The sequence below is a fragment of the Ovis canadensis genome, chromosome 13 (assembly GCF_042477335.2).
Source record: "Ovis canadensis isolate MfBH-ARS-UI-01 breed Bighorn chromosome 13, ARS-UI_OviCan_v2, whole genome shotgun sequence".
NCBI lineage: Eukaryota > Metazoa > Chordata > Mammalia > Artiodactyla > Bovidae > Ovis > Ovis canadensis.
This window is the reverse complement of record NC_091257.1, coordinates 45,957,174-45,974,310: the sequence shown is the minus strand read 5'-3', so window position 1 is coordinate 45,974,310 and position 17,137 is coordinate 45,957,174. Positions and strand designations below refer to the sequence as shown.

General features: G+C 42.6%; 1 protein-coding gene across 4 annotated transcripts in view; it reads left to right on the top strand.

The window, feature by feature from the left end:
• RSU1 (Ras suppressor protein 1) overlaps window positions 1-17,137 on the top strand; it is a 208,348-nt gene that overhangs the window by 52,600 nt on the left and 138,611 nt on the right. For all 4 annotated transcript variants that reach the window (XM_069547578.1, XM_069547577.1, XM_069547579.1 and 1 more), the window contains 3 exons: window positions 1,683-1,801; window positions 4,127-4,209; window positions 4,485-4,599. In XM_069547578.1, coding sequence (XP_069403679.1) covers window positions 1,683-1,801; window positions 4,127-4,209; window positions 4,485-4,599 — 317 coding nt within the window. The remainder of the gene's footprint in view (window positions 1-1,682; window positions 1,802-4,126; window positions 4,210-4,484; window positions 4,600-17,137) is intronic.

Below are 17,137 nucleotides of genomic sequence, written 5' to 3'. Positions count from 1 at the left end.
ACCTGTGTTAACCTGACACTCCATTGCCATGTTCCAGAGATCATTATAAGTACTGTCCTGCCTGCATTTCCGTTTTGGAGACCCCGTGAGACACTTGACACAGGTGTGCTTCACACAATGTGAATTCACAGAAAATACCAGTTATTAGGGCTTCCCAGGTGGCACACTAGGGAAAAAAAAACAACCCACCTGCCAGTGCAGGAGATGTAAGAGATGTAGATTCAAACCCTGGGTTGGGAAGTTACCCTGGAGAAGGAAATGGCAACCCACTCCAGTAATCTTCTCTGTAAAATCCCATAGACAGAGGAGCCTGCTGGGCTCCAGTCCATGGGGTTGCAAAGAGTTGGACACAACTGAGCACAGCACAGCAGCAGCAGTGGTTCAGCAAACTGTACTGGAGGTTAACTTGCCAACTGTAAAGTTAACCTAAGACTTCATACCCATCAAGAGGTGGGCACCACTTTTTTCCTAGGTTTCTCTCTGCTCTCAGCTGTTTCCTTTGAGGCCTATTTGGTGGGTTTGAGTAGGACTGTGTGTCATGTAAGAAGGATTGGTGTTTAGAATTATGTCTGGTGTCACAGCACCACCCCCCCACCTTTCAGTATTTGTCAGTCTATATTATTACAATTTTTTTTAAATCATATTGTAAGTGTATTCAAAGAGAATAACATTAAAAAAAAATAAGAGTCTTGCAAGTGGAACATAATAGAAAAATATTTTTCTTAGCTTTCCTTAGCTTTCATTGGAGATGTGTGTGTGTATGTGTTTAAGGGCTTGCTTCCCTGGTGGCTCAGATGGTAAAGAATCCACCTGTGTTGCAAGAGACCCAGGTTCCATCTCTGGGTCGGCAAGATCCCCTGGAGAAGGGAATAGCAACCCACTCCAGTATTCTTGCTTGGAGAATCTCAGGGACAGAGGAGCCTCAGCCATGGAGTCACGAAGAATCGGACATGACTGAGCAACTAACACTTTCGCTTTTTACATATATATTAAAATTTTTTCAATTGTGATGTAAAGTACGCATAATGTAAAGTATACCGTATTTATGTTTCTGTGATTCAGAAGCATTGTGTATTCCCATTGTTTTGCAGCCTATTTCTAGAAGTTTCTTATCTTGCCATACTAAAACTCTATACCCATTAAAAATTCCCCATTCCCCTCCTCCCTCCCCATCCCCGGTCCCTGGCAAACTTGATTCTAATTGGAGATGGTACTGAACTACTATCAGTAGTTGCAAAACAAAACAAAAAAAAAGTGATTTTTTTTTTTGTTTGTCTCCCATTGGGCGGAATAAGCAAAATCCAATAAAGTAGAAGTCTGAAAACTATGAGACTTCACATATATCTTCTGAGGTCTTATCGTTGCTACACTTGTAAAGAAGTTTTTGTCTAGAAGGAAAAATATTTTGTGAAGTGTTTATTTTCAGTGTAAAACAGTGTTGGAGCACCACCATTGGAGAAAGTGGCAGCTAAGGCATTTTCAAATGTTTCATGGACTTGGAAATCACCTGGCTAGAATTACTAGGCTGGTAAAAATAACATAAAGTGAATGGGATTATGGCTGGGTTTTCAGCTTTGAGCCCCTCACAGGTGACTGAGACTCGGCACGCAGAGGGGATCTGAGTAGTCTGTATACGTACATGTTTTGTGTGTGACATCTTACATTTTTACCCCCAACAACAGCATGAATAGACTAAACACTCTGCCTCGAGGATTTGGATCGCTTCCAGCTCTGGAGGTCCTTGATTTGACTTATAACAACTTGAATGAAAATTCTCTTCCTGGAAACTTCTTCTACCTGAGTAAGAAACTTTTAATCCTATAAATCTCCTTAAAATGGTCCTCTGCATTCTAAAAGGGAAATTTATTTGCCAGGTCCCAAACTCCAAGAGAAATTATTGGACATACATATATTTTTTTTTACTTCAGATTCCTTTGAATGTTCCCTCATAGCTCAGCAGTATGTATATTTGATAAATTGTGATCTAACACCATTGCACTCAAGTGGACTTGGTAATGTCATATTAACTTTATGATAGAAATTTTTGCCTAAATGAGATCATCTCACATTGAGAATCCCATGGACAGGGGAGCTTGGTGGGCTGCCGTCTATGGGGTCACACACAGTCGGACACGACTGAAGCAACTTAGCAGCACCAGCAGCAGCATGTATATGTATAGTATGTGACTTTCTCATGTGTTGCTATTAATGCTTTGTAGGCTTTTTGCCCCGGAGAAGGCAATGGCACTCCACTCCAGTACTCTTGCCTGGAAAATCCCATGGACAGAGGAGCCTGGTAGGCTGTAGTCCATGGGGTCGCTAAGAGTCAGACACGACTGAGCGACTTCACTTTCACTTTTCACTTTCATGCATTGGAGAAGGAAATGGCAACACACTCCAGTGTTGTTGCCTGGAGAATCCCAGGGACAGGGGAGCCTGGTAGGAGGCTGTCTGTGGGGTCGCACAGAGTTGGACACGACTGAAGCGACTTAGCAGCAGCAGCAGGCTTTTTTCCCAAAGATATTCCAATGAGTTACTTATGAAAATATACATTAATAAACTGCTAACAGAATTTTAAACATTTCTAGCCAGGATTCTTGTTATAAGACTTTTAAAAAGTATTCTTATTGATATAATCTGTTTCGTCTATAGCATGTCATCAGACACTAAGAAATCACCAGCCATAGATGAACACACTTTATCCTCTTATATGCAAACACATTTCTTGCTGCAGATGCTTGTGAAAAATAGGAAAAAGAGATTTTCTGAGAACTCATAAAATATTTAGGAGAGAGTTGTTGTCTGTAGGTGAATGTTCTGTTTTTCCAAATAGTGACATAGCTAGCATCCAGAGATTGTGATTTTTCTGAGTTAGTCTCTATAAAGTTTCTTTTTTTTTTTTTTAACCTTCCATATATACTTTTCAGGGCTTCCCTGGTAGCTCAGCTGGTAAGGAATCTGCCTGCAACACAGGAGACCCCAGTCCGATTCCTGGGTCTGGAAGATCCCCCAGAGAAGGGTTAGGCTACCCACTCCAGTATTCTTGGGCTTCCCTGGTGGCTCAGACAGTAAAGAATCACCTGCAGTACGGGAGACCTGGGTTCGATCCCTGAGTTGGGAAGATCCCCTGGAGGAGGACATGGCAACCCACTCCAGTTTTCTTGCCTGGAGAATCCGCATGGACAAAGGAGCCTGGTGGGCTGTAGTCCGTGGGGTCACAAAGAGTCAAACACAACTGAGAGACTAAGCACAGCGTGTATTCTTTATCCCAGACTTTGTCAGGCCCATGAAACCAACTGTAACATGATTTCTTGGACCATGGGAGAAATTGCTTTTCTTAAGTCTATTAACATACAATTCTGTTGAATTTTAAGACATTAGAATGTAGTTGAATATATGTAAACAAATAAAACTACATCTAATTATACTCTCTCCTTTTGGTTAAGGATAAAATGATGCCTCAGGGTTTTACCCTTCAGTGGTTTAGGGACTGATATCCTTGTATAATATTGTGGACAGATTTCTGCTTAAGTTAGGGTTTTCTCTGTTTTTAAATTCCACTGCACTATTTTAACTCCTTCATCTTCATTTATTTTTGTGGTTAAGGCTATAGGAACAAGTAATAATACTTAGTCTGATGATGGAAGCAATGAACTATGATTCTGACCTCCATCATGAGAAAGCCTTTTGGTTCTTTATTTTCTGACCTAGTTCTCTTTACACAACTGAGCCCTTTTGCCCTGAGCTTTGATATAAATGACACAGTGGTTTTCTTGGTTTCACTCTGGATGCAAATTGAGCCATACAGGTGAATCAGAAGTAATTGAAGAAAAATAGCTATCTTTTCTGAAAGCGAATTGAAACTCCGTGCCAGAAGCTGCCAGTGCCCACGAGTTGTTAATTATATCAGTCCTCTTGGATATAGATATTTTCCTGAACACACCAGCTACACAATAAGCCAGTAAATCTAAGTTTGACCTGCTGGTTATTATCGCGAGCCCTGGGTGTGTCACAGGCTTTTCACCACGCCAGGGTTATTAATCAAAGCTGACTCCCACGTATTGATCAGACCTCAAATGGTTGGGTTCCATGCCACCCTGTTTATATATTGCTGTTTAATTTGCAGCCACCCTGCGTGCACTCTATCTAAGTGACAACGATTTTGAAATCCTGCCGCCAGATATCGGGAAACTCACAAAGTTGCAGATAGTAAGTAATTTATCTAAATTCTTAGAAAATCAATTCGCTCCTGCAGCCCTTGTAGGAGTGGAATCAAGGCAATTTGAGCCAGAGTACGGTTCGTTTTGCAGGAATAAAAGCCACTGCTCCCCGAGACCATTCGTTGCTTGTCTGCAGACTCTTGTAAATAAATTGGAAGGATTGAGCCTTCGAGGAAGAGAGGGCAAGGGCGAGGACAGGGCCTCTGCCGAGCGCCTCTTTGTGTGAAAATCGTTTTGACACCCCCTTGTTTCTCTTCTATTTAGCTCAGCCTTAGGGATAACGACCTGATCTCGCTGCCTAAGGAAATCGGGGAGCTTACTCAGCTTAAGGAGCTCCACATTCAAGGGAACCGCCTGACTGTTCTGCCCCCAGAACTAGGTAAGGTGGCTGATGAATGAGCTGAGTTCTGGCTTTAATTATTAATAATGATCCCAGTGCAGCAACTCTGAAAACCCTTCTCTCCTCTTCTCAACGAGAACTCTCCACCCGGGCACCCAGTTTTCATCCTTTCTAGTAACATTTGTCATTGACCAGAGTTAAGCTGCTCTGGGTTTGACCTGCCCTGAGGCTCCGTTGAGCACCTGCAATTCTGAGCATCTCGACACTGCTGATGGCAGATGACCAAGCCTGGCTGCCTGCCTGGAGCCGTGGGAAGAGCCTGGCATGAGGAGTAATGGTCTTACCCAGGGCTTCTCCTTTACCGTTGGTGATGATGGCTTTTTTGAAAGGAGTCTATCACTGATTTTTTTTATCATTTAGTGTTCTATCTTAATCCCTTGAAAACTTTTAATCATCAAATAGTTACAGTATTTATGACAGTTGCTTAAAACTACTACATTTCCAAACACGAATTAGTTTCTTTCCTGATGCCATCTTCGGTGGGAACGGTTACATGTGTTCTCATTGGGAATTCCTCGGTCCTCCTGCCGTGGCCCCTGTGTCTTAATAGGCTGTCTGGTCATTCAGATGGCCCTAGGTGACCTTACGACCTTCCTCGGAAATAACGTCCGCACACGTTCCTCTGTTATTGAGGTTAGTTGCTCTTCTAGCAAAGTTTCACGAGTTCTCCTGTCTTGCTTGTGGAGGCTCTGGATGTCCTCTCATTTCTTCAATACGTTGAACTGTATTGTTTCTCACACTATGACTGTTTCCTTTTTTGCTCCAAAATAGCACAATTTTATTTATTTGTTTGTTTATTGCATTTTATTGAAATACAATTGATTCACAATGTTGTGTTAATGTCTCCTGTACAGAAAGTGATTCAGTTATGCATATACATATATATTCTTTTTCATATTCTTTTCCGTTATGGTTTATCACAGGGTATTGACTATAGTCCCCTGTGCTATACAGTAGGACCTTGTTTATCCATCCTATATGTAATAGTTTGGATCTGCTCACCCCAAACTCCCACTCCAGGCCTCTCCTACCTGCCTCTCTTGGCAACCACAATTATGTTCTCTATGTCTGCAGAATAACACAACTTTAAAAAACACATGTGACCCAGCAATTCTTTGAGGAAGTATCTCAAATGAGTGGTAGCTATATTAATGAGGATGTGAGCGCCATGAGAAACGGGGTATATATGTGTCCCCTGCTCTGTCCCCAGCGCCTCCCACATGCTGGGAACCAGGTAACTTCTCGAGAGATAAGTACTGAATGAGGTAATGACACGAAGACCTCAGATAGCAAGGCGCTGGGAAGGCTACAAGCCAGCTGAGTCCGGCTTCTGTCCAGAGCTGTGCTGTTCAGGAGAAGCCGTGAGCCACACTTCAGATGTTCATGTGACTCCCTTATGGGAAGATGCAGATGCAGAACGTTACCGGGCAGAAAGCTCCGTCGGGCAGCATTAGTCTAAAGGAAAAGCATTTACTTGGCTCCACTGAACAAATGCGCAGTTTCACCCCAGCTTCCCCACCTTCTGCAGCTCCTTTGTTGCTGTGCAAGGTCTTGAGGAATTTGAACTGATTGCGTTTATTTTATTTTTGGCTGTGCTGAGTCTTCATGGCTGTGAGCGTCGCTGCTGGCTCTAGTTGTGGCGAGCGGGGGCCACTCTAGTGGCAGTACTTGGGCTTCTCATAGAGGTGGCTTGTCTTGTTGCGGAGCACGGGCTCTGGAGCTTGAGCTCAGTAGTTGTGGCATACAGGCTTAGTTGCTCTGCAGCACGTGCCATCTTCCCAGACCAGGGAGCGAATCCATGGCAAACGGATTCTTAACTACTGGACCACCAGGGAAGTCCAGTTTGTACTGATTTTAAGGGCTGTGTAAAATTTGGGAGTGCTTCTTTGCTGGGTTTTGAGTTGCCAAGTCCTGCTTAAGAAGCAGGCTACAAGATCAAGAGATGTTAACAGGGTTTTTAAGGCAAAAAATCTTGTCAAAAGGAAGATTCTGGACAGGTATTTGCCAACCATAGATATTGGTGTTAGGGATTCATGGGGAGCTTTTGCAGAATACAAATACATGCTCCCTCCCCGAAGTACTGATCCAAATCTCCACCTGTGAGACTAATTCTTGTATAATTTGGTAAAATTCACTTAGTGCTTCTAAAGTCTGTCCTTGATTAGTGTGACAAGGAGAAATGAAAAAAAAAAGGTTTTATTTCATTTTTCAAGCACTGAGGTAATATAGGGTATTGGATTAATCAGTGATTTCTATCAGCTAAAAATTTGGTAGAAAAAGACCTAGTTAAACCCACACATACCTGCCTACCTGTATATTTTAAAATGTCACATGATCTTCCTACTTAAATACTGCACATAGTCACATTTGCCTAACATTTCTGTTATGCTCTCCAATACCAAATAATATATATATTTTATTCAGGGCTAGGGTTGAGGGGAAAGTCTTTATTTTATTTATTTATTTTTTTGGAGGGGAAAGTCTTTAAATGAGTTTATATTTGCTAGCCATACCTGGAAAACCCTGGTCTCAGCATCTGCCTAGTGGCAGTTTTCCCAAACTGCAGGCAGACAGCTGGAAATAAATGGTAAACCTCTGTCTAAACTCAAGAGGAAGACAAGTGATTAGTTTTGAACAGTGTTGTGTTTTGTTTTGTTTTTTTGGCTCTGCCGTGCAGCCTGTAAAATCTTGGTTCTCTGGCCAGGGATCAAACCTGTGCTCCCTGCATTGGGAGACTGGAGTCCTAACTGCTACACCACCTGAGAAATCCCAGTGATTTTTTTTAAAGTCAAGAATACGAGAATAGTTAGTATTGTAATAATAGTTACTATAATATGTATTAAGGTCTTATGTGCCAAGGCACTATATTAGATGCTTTTCCTGCATTATCTAAGAATAGTAAGCGGACTGTTTAGAGATGAGGAAATGGAGTCTTAGAAAGGGTTGGGCCGTATCCGTAGGGACACAGAGAGTCACGGAGGCAAGGTTTAAACCCTGGCAACTCGTTGTGCAGGTCCACGTTCCTAACTGCTGGGGCACACTCCTGCCCATCTATGTGCCACTGAGAGGATTCCTAGAAAGCTGATTCCAAGTGTGAACAAAGCACAGCACCTGCTTACTTCCCCAAATGGCAGCAGAAGGAGGGGAGATTCACTGCGGCCTGGCCGGCTGTGCGGGTGTGTGAGCAGCAGGACTGAGTTGCAGTTCTGCTGTTCATGACAAGCCGTTTGCATAGTTGTTCTGGTTCTCCCCCCACCAATCCCTCCACCCGCATGGGGTAGCCACCCAGCCACAGTAGAGATGTCTTCCGTTTGTGTATCTGGTCCCCAAGCCGGTTGTTGGCAGCTGCCCTGGCTGGTGGCTGAGCAGCGCTGGGGACTGTGGACTCGAAGCTTCTCTCGGTCCATCCCTTCAGCATCCCCTAGCTGCAGGACTGCTTCAGCATGTATTTTAAAGGGCAGATAATGATCTCTCTTCCCCTGTGTATTTACTTTTTATACATCTGAATAAACAAGGTAAAGGCTTTCAAGACTTCTGTGGAATTTCTTTTAAAAATAAATTTGGAGTTTATTAACTTGAAGCCTCATTGGTAAGAGCCTTTGAAGGAAGCAAGGGAATGTGGATGAATTCTGACTTGTTGGGCCTAAGAACATGCAGGGACACTGCCACATAAAGTCAAGGACTGGACTGAAGTTTTAATATGTAAACATATTACTTTACTTTTGCTATGCACACCTGAATAAAGTACTTTAACTGTTATGTCTGGTTCCGAAATAGTAAAGCACTTACTTTTATGTTAATCAGTTTATTTGTATAAAATTAGATGTATGGCAGGCCTGTCTAAATTTTAAAGATTTTTTTAATGGAATATAATTGCTTTACAATATTGTGTTAATTTCTACTGTACAACAAAATCAGTCAGCTGTTTATATATATATATATATTTATATATATTTATATATATATTTATATATATATTTACATATATATATTTATATATATATGTATAATATGTCTCCCCTCTTTTTTGGATTTTCTTCCCATTTAGGTCACCACAGAGCATTGAGTAGAGTTCCCTGTGCTGAACAGTAGGTTCTCATTATTTATCTGTCTCATATGTAGTGTCAATAGTGTGGGCTTTCCTGATGCCTTGGTGGTAAAGAATCCACTTGCCAATGCAGGAGACATGGGTTTGATTCCTGGGTCAGGAAGATCGCCTGGAGGAGGAAATGGCAACCCACTCCAGTATTTTTGCCTGGAGAATCCTCATGGATGAAGGAGTCTGTTGGGCTACGGTCCATGGGGTCGCAAAAGAGCTGGACACAACATAGTGAATAAAAAACAACAGCAATCAATAGTGTAGATATATTAATTCCAGTGTCCCAATTCACCTCTGCTCCTGCTCTTCCATTTCCTCATTCGTTCAAACATCAAGTTCCTACTTTAGACCAGGTTTTGTTTTTAAGGAACTGACTTCTAGTAATGTAGAATTCACATATTCAACAACTGTTTACTGAGTCTTTGCTTTGTGTTTTGTTTCTGGAAGATACAACAAAAAGAGACAGAAATATCCTTTATGACATTTTATTTGGGGAGGGAGGATAGATGAATGGATGGATGGATAGAAAGCATAACAGATCATGCTAAATGCCCTGGGGCGGGGGGAACGAAAATGGAAGAGAGGGTTTAAATGAAGGGGTGGTGTTTCTGTTCTATGGTGTTAACAAAGAAACTAAGATCATGGCGTCCAGTCCCATCACTTCATGGCAAATAGATGGAGAAACGGTGGAAACAGTGTCAGATTTTATTTTTCTGGGCTCCAAAATCACTGCAGATAGTGACTGCATCCATGAAATTAAAAGACGCTTGCTCCTTGGAAGAAAAGTTATGATCAACCTAGATGCTATATTCAAAAGCAGAGACATTACTTTGCCAGCAAAGGTCCATCTAGTCAAGGCTATGGTTTTTCCAGTAGTCATGTATGGATGTGAGAGTTGGACTCTAAAGAAAGCTGAGCGCCGAAGAATTGATGCTTTTGAACTGTGGTGTTGGAGAAGACTCTTGAGGGTCCCTTGGACTACAAGGAGATCCAACCAGTCCATTCTAAAGGAGATCAGTCCTGGGTATTCATTGGAAGAATTGATGCTGAAGCTAAAACTCCAATACTTTGTCCACCTGATGCGAAGAGCTGACTCATTGGAAAAGACCCTGATGCTGGGAAAGATTGAAGGCAGGAGGAGAAGGGGACAACAGAGGATGAGATGGCTGGATGGCATCACCGACTCAGTGGACATGAGTTTGAGTGACCTACGGGAGTTGGTGATGGACAGGGAAGCCTGGCGTTCTGCAGTCCATGGGGTTGCAAAGAGTCGGACATGACTGAGCGACTGAACTGAACAAAGAAAGCCTGATCAGAAGCTGTCGTCATTTAGCCAGACACCTAAGGGAGGGAGGGAACTTTCCTGGCAGAGGGAAAGGCAGGTGCAGAAAGCTTGAGATGGGCTTGTGTATGCTGGAACAGCTGGAAGACTAGTGTGGCTGGAGCCAAATGAGGGGAGGTGAGGGCTGGAAGAGATGGGCTTAGGCAGGAAGTAGGGACTGGATCTCCTGGGGATTTATGCCCTGAAGGCATTGCAAGGACTCTGGCTTTTACTCTGAATGAGATGCTGAATAATGCCCTCACCCCCCACCGTGTTGCCGCCTTCTAATCACTGAAATCTAGGAACAGAGTACTTTGCGTGGTGAAGGGACTTTGCTGATGCAGTGTCACAGCTTGAGATGGGAGATTATCCTGTATTAGCACACTAAGCCCAGTGTAATTGTGAGGTTCCTACAAAGAGGGAGGCAGGGGAGACAGGGGCAGCAGTAGAAGATGTGATGGCGGAATCAAGAGGCTGGAGTCAGGCATGGAAGGGACCACAGGCCGAGGAATGTGGGTGCTTCCAGAGGATGCGAAAGCAAGGGCGAGGATTTCCCCTGAAGCCTCCAGAAGGAATGTAGGTATTCTGTGCTTTTCCAGGTGGTCATAATGGTTAGAGTCTGGGTATGTTTCAGAGGTAAAATTAACAGGAATTAGTGGTGATTAGATGAGGGAGAGAGAGCAAAGAGTGACTGAGGTGTTAGGGAATGAAAAAGATGGTGGGAAGGGCAGGTGAAGGAGGAGGAGAGGAGCTGGTTATAAGCTGACTTTGGAGTATTTTACGTTTGAAATGCTTTTTGGGTGTCAAGTCGAGAAGGCAGCTGATACTAGAATTTGGACTTTAGAAGGTAGGTCTGGGCTGCACATACAAACATCAACATAAACGTAAGGCCACAGATTGAATGAGGTCTCTTGGATGTGATCAGGGAGGTAGAAGATAGAGCCACGAAGTGCCATAGTTCCTAAACCCTGAAGCCAGAAGGATCAGGGACCTTTAAGGGTTGTGCTGGCTCTTGGGCAGCTCTCTGTGCCCAAGTGAGGGACTGCGACCTCCTCCCTGTGGCCTCATGATCAGCCCTCACTGTTACTGCAGTGAGAATGCTTTGTCTTTGTAGGGAAACTGTTTTTCCTGACATGTGAAGCTAACTCTGCCAGCGAAGGGATGAAATAGACATGGTTGACATCTTCTCTTGAGCCTGCTGGGATCCAAGAGTATCTTTTGCGAAAGATAAACAGTGTATTGAGCTACCCAGCTGGAGAAGACTGTTGAGAGTCCCTTGGACTGCAAAGAGATCAAACCAATCAGTCCTAAAGGAAATCAACCCTGAATATTCATTGAAAGGATGGATGCTGAAGCTCTAATACTCAGGCCACCTGTTGCAAAGAGCTGACTCATTGGAAAAGACCCTGATGCTAAGAGAAATTGAAGGCAAAAGGAGAAGGGGGCAGCAGAGGATGAGATGGTTAGCTAGCATCACTGATTCAATGGACATGAATTTGAGCAAACTCCAAGAGATGTGGAGGATAGAGGAGGCTGGTGTGCTGCAGTCCATGGGGTGGCAAAGAGTCAGACACAACTCAGAGACTGAACAACAGTTCAGCTACCAGCCTATCTCTCCTTCAGAAAAGCAGCAACGTGACTAAGATTTCACCCCCTTTTAATTAGCAGAAGAATGAATTAATGCAGTGGAGATAAGACCTGTGTTAGAGGGGATGAGGGGGAGACAGACATCCAGACCTCAGAACAGATGAAGCCCCTGAGTCAACAGCCTAACAGCGGTTTCAGAGCTGGTGGCCCTGTGAGCAGTAGCTTCTGTTCTGATTTTGCATTTTCTGCCTCACAGGTGAGATTTATGAGCCATAAGAGCTAAAGATGTGACCTGTGTGGTTCTACATGGCCTCCTTCATAACTTTCCCAGGGTTCAGGTATTTGCACTTGGTTGAATCGTTTCTGTTATCTTGGCTTCTGGATGGTTACCCCTCTGCATTTGTCACCCCAATAATTGCTTCTGGAGAAGGAAATCACATTGGTCAGCCAGGCATGCAACAAAGCAGTGTCTTTAGATGTCAGAACGTTATCTACACCCACTTACACAGCCTAGGGGAAGGATGCTTGCATTGCTGCGTATAACTAGGCCTCGCTGGCTTCATATACTGCTCTACACACCACCAATCACAGTTTTTATTGCAGAAATATGAGATGCTTTTGTATTCTTTCTAGCATATTTGTGAAGAGTGGAAACAAATATTAACCCCCTTCAGACAGTAAGTGGTGGCATGAATGGTGAGCTTTCCTCCAATTATATTCTCCAGGATGAACAGGATTAAGAAAAGAGTGGAAGACTTCCCTGGTCGTCTAGTGACTAAAACTGCGATTCCAGTGCAGGAGGCCTGGGTTCAATCCCTGGTCAGGGAACTAGATCTCACACTCTGCAGCAAGGAGTTCACATGCTACAGCTAAAGATGAAAGATCTTGTGTGTTGTAACCAAGACCCAGCACAGCCAAATTTTTTTTTTTTTTAATAGAGTAGAGTATATACATCTCAAATCCTTCCAATTACACCTCTTAATCCTTTTCTTAATAGTGTTGAGATGCTAAAGAAACAACGTTCCCTCCTAACACAAAAGAGGAGATACGGTATTCTCTTGTTGGTCAGTTAAGTCCCTGATTAAAAATGTCTTCCCACTTCATGTTCTTGTTGCCAGTTATCTTATCCTGAAGGGTAAAATGTATTTTAATGTATGTAGTAGGTTATAGAGGCTTATCTCTTTGTCACTACACTTCTGTTCCTATCTTAGTCTTCCAGTCCCTTGTTCTGTGATAATAGGTTATTTTCTGTGCCTCCTGCAGAATGAGGGTAGTAGTACTGTGGTGAAGATTAAAATAATAATATACACACAGTGGATTTTTATACTATTAAACGTTCACTCTTTAGAGACTTGAGTGCCTGGTGAGCAGGAGTCTAACACATTGTGATTGGCTGGATGAAAGAAAGGCTGAGACTTAGCCTTGGGTGAGGAAATGCAAGGGGATGTCCAAAGGGACTTTCAGGGGAAGAGAAGTGGGGAGGATAAGGTGAGGGCCCCATGTGGCAAACAGGCACAGTGGACAGAAGGTCTGGCAGGAAGGGTTTCATTGCCATCTCTTCCATCCCATCGTTGTTTTCCTGATGCATGTTGGATTTCATAAGTGACTGTCAGGCTCAGCCCTTTTTGTGAGTTGTGTAATTGAGACTGGGAGCGAGTCACCTGGTTCTTCTTTGTGGTTAGTTCATTGCTTGGTTGCGTCGTTCACTCATTCATTCATTCACTTCCTGACTTTGTGACATCCTGTATAAGACTATCAGAGAAGGCACTGGCACCCCACTCCAGCACTCTCGCCTGGAAAATCCCACGGACGGAGGAGCCTGGTGGGCTGCAGTCCATGGGGTCGCTAAGAGTCGGACACGTACTGAGCGACTTCACTTTCACTTCTCACTTTCATGCATTGGAGAAGGAAATGGCAACCCACTCCCGTGTTCTTGCCTGGAGAATCCCAGGGACGAGGGAGCCTGGTGGGCTGCCGTCTATGGGGTCCCACAGAGTCGGACACGACTGAAGCGACGCAGCAGCTTCTAAGACTGTGAACTTGTCTAGAAGTACTGAATTCTTAACAGCACTTGGTCTAACTTATTTCTTCATCCCGTGGTAAGATCTTAAACTACCTCCCTGCAAGAGATACCTTATTTTTTCACTTAATTTCTTACTGTCTTGGGTTGCCGTTTGTGACACTCTACATTACATTTCATTGACAATTTGTTTCTTCTCGCTTTTTTCCTTCTTTTCTTGTCTTCACTTTTTAATATTGCTGATGTGTGCATACCACTGTAATCCTTTTGTCACTTGTCTACATGTTAGTAATTCATGTTTGAAGGACGCTTTCTAAGTCTTTATTATTTTGTTATAAATTAAAAGCTTTAAAGATCCTAGAGCATAAAGTTGGACTGTTTTCAAGCTAGGCAAGCTATTAATAGTTTAGCTATCATGTGAAATCTTTTAACTCTTTTCTTGAGAAAAGACGTAATGCCAGTTATCAGCCATCTCCAGAATAAGCAGATACCAAAGACATAATGCATGAAACATTGTTTCTTTTAGTCTGGATTCTCTGTTCTGGAGAATTATCTGCCCTGACCCAAAGCAACTTTATATTGTTATCAGAGCTGCTTTTCTCTGCCTAAATCCTGTTAATTGTGAAAGGTGGGAATGGGTCTGTCTGATTAGGCTGAGGAGCAGTCCTTTGAATTGACCCTCTTTTCTGCTTCTATTCTTGGTTTGTTTGACGTGTCCATTTTAAGACCAATGAACAAAATCAAGACATGGGACAGCATAGTTGAGAGTGCGGTAGGGGTATCTACTGGCATGGATCTCCTACCATCCAGTCTCCCAAGACAGATGACCTTGAACAAATCAATGACCTGCATGTTACTCAGTGGCCATAACTCCTAGCACCTGGCCTTTTTCCAACTGGGATACACTTTCTATTTCACCAGGACCCTCACCTGAGCCTCTGAAGATCCCTCACTAAACAGAAATGAGGAAATTACATAACAGGGTTATACAATGATTTGTATATTTTTGTTTTCCTTTTCAAATTCACAAGTTACAAAAATATAACACAATATCACGTAGGATTTATAAGATTTCGTTCAGAATGCTGCAGGTGGTGTGGTCTGGAGAGTGTGCACAAGTTTTAAATTACATGATAAACAGTCTCATTTCAAACTCAACTTGGTGGAAAAATGTCCAAAATTTGAGACTCTTTGGAAGCACTAGTCCCCTCACTTGCGTTATTGTTTCTTCTGCTTTTCTTCCTTCGTTGATTTCACTGGCCCCTGTAGATACTGGAGTATGCAAAGCCTGGATTTACTTCTGGGCTCAGACTCTCTCTCTCTCTTTTTTTTTTTTTAATATTCCTATCTTTTATTGTGCCCCTTAACTTTTTTTTTTTTTAAATACCAAAAAATGTTTTTATTTATTTGGGTGCACTGGGTCTTAGTTGTGGCACGCAGGTCTGTGAGATTTAGATCCCTGACCAGGGATGGAACCAGGGTCCCCTGCACTGGGAGTGTGAAGTCTTAGCCACTGGACCACCATGGAAGTCCCTGGACCCAGTCTTTTCGTGTGACAAATGCTGATCACACACAGGAGTCAGTGAATGCATGCGGGGTGCATTTGCCTGGCTGGCTCCATAAGCATCTGCCTTTGGTATAACTCATCTCATCATCCTGGTCAGTAAAGCTCTAGACTCTTGTCTTTGTGTCCTTTAGAAGAGGTGACTGATTGTGGCTCTGAGACACTCCTTCAGGAACCTTCGGGGAAGTCACCCTAAAGCCCTGGGTGATATCAAGGAGCCTGGCGCAGGGCTTGTGTTCGGCAGGGACCAAGGGGATGCTGCAGGTCTGCAAAGAGGAGCCAGGGAGGGAGAGGAAGCTCAGAGGTGCAGAAGCATCTCTTTGTATGTTTAGCATCCCTAGGGTTACATAGTTAACTATTTTATTTTTAATACCAACACAGCATTTCTGTGTTGATCCACAGAAGCAGAAAAAGATGTAAAAAAAAAGAAGGCTAAAATTTACTGAGCATATAAACTTTTCCATTAGGTAAACTTTTCCATTAGGCATTTTGTATATAGTTTGTCACATAAATCTTGCAAAAGCTGTGAGAGATTGAAGGCTTTCTCCCCATTTTGCAGATGGAGACATGAAGCTGTAGTAACTTGCTGTGGGTCACGTGGCCAGATAGACTAGGAGCCAGACACAGAACTGCCATGATCTGGAATAACTATTCCACGTCCACCAGGGGTAGGACTATTGGCCGCTTTTGTTTTGTGCCCATTCTAGGACAAAGAAAAATATAGCCTATATCAAGAAATAGCATTTTGGGACTTCCCTGGCAGTCCAGTGGTTAAAACTTCACCTTCTAATGCAGAGGGCAGAGATCCCTGGTCAGGTAACTAAGATCCCACTTGCCTTGTGGCCAAAAAACCAAAACATTTAACAGAAGCAATATTCTAAGAAATCCATTTAAAGACTTTAAAATTGTCTGCATCAAAAAAAATCTTAGGAAAAAGAAATAGCATTTTTATGGAAAAAAGTCACTATGGATTAGATAATAATAACAATACATACCTCAGAAGACAAGCTGTTAGCCTGTGAAGTGGTTGCCACAGGTCATGGTCTGTTTGCTTAATAAAGCAGTGAGTGGCAAGTACTTTCCTGCGGAACTAGTAACTGTGTCACATGTACAAAATTGACCTTGTCAGTCGACCGTGAACATTTTTGAAGTTACTTTTATGCTAGATAGCTTTACAGAAATACTTTTTTTAAAAAGAATACCATATTTACAAAATGGTTTCATGGACTTTTATCTCACTTCTGTATTGTAGACAAGAAGAGCTTTTCGGTCACTTTAAAGTTGGTGAAACTAAGATGTATAGGGAGGTTGTGACTTGCCCAAAGCTTGTATTGTGGACATAGCTTGTTATTGACAGCATCAGATTTTCAGTTCCGATCTCTTGACTTCAACAATAAATATTCTTTCCAATAGTGTATCCATAAATGTATCAAGACTGAGTCTGTAGAAAGGTATCATTTATCATTAGATGACAGCAGTGGTTCCAAACCTGTGGTTCCAAATAAATTTCCAAGAATTTTATTCTTTGGAAAATAAAGAAAATGCGACTTTGAAGTTTTGCCTTGAATTACGTTACATGTGCTTACATTTTGTTTCTGTGTTAATATTCCTTTTGTCATACTTCACAAAAAGTAAGATAGCCTATTCTTTGATTCCCATGGTCTTAGCTGATCATCAAAAATGACTCCCACGAGGTCTTCCTACATGATATTTTTTAACAAGTTCTGTTTTATATGTTCTGTTCCAGTGCATCTTTAGCCCCGGAAAATGCTTTTAAGTGTGGATTTTAAAAATGCTAAGTGAATTATATTTCTGCCTGGTGAGTTACTGCTTTAAAGGGGGTGGGAAGTCGCAACACATGAAACGTTTCCATTCCGTATTATAAATTTCAGGAAGCCCAGTGTCAGGTTGGGTATGATTGAGCAC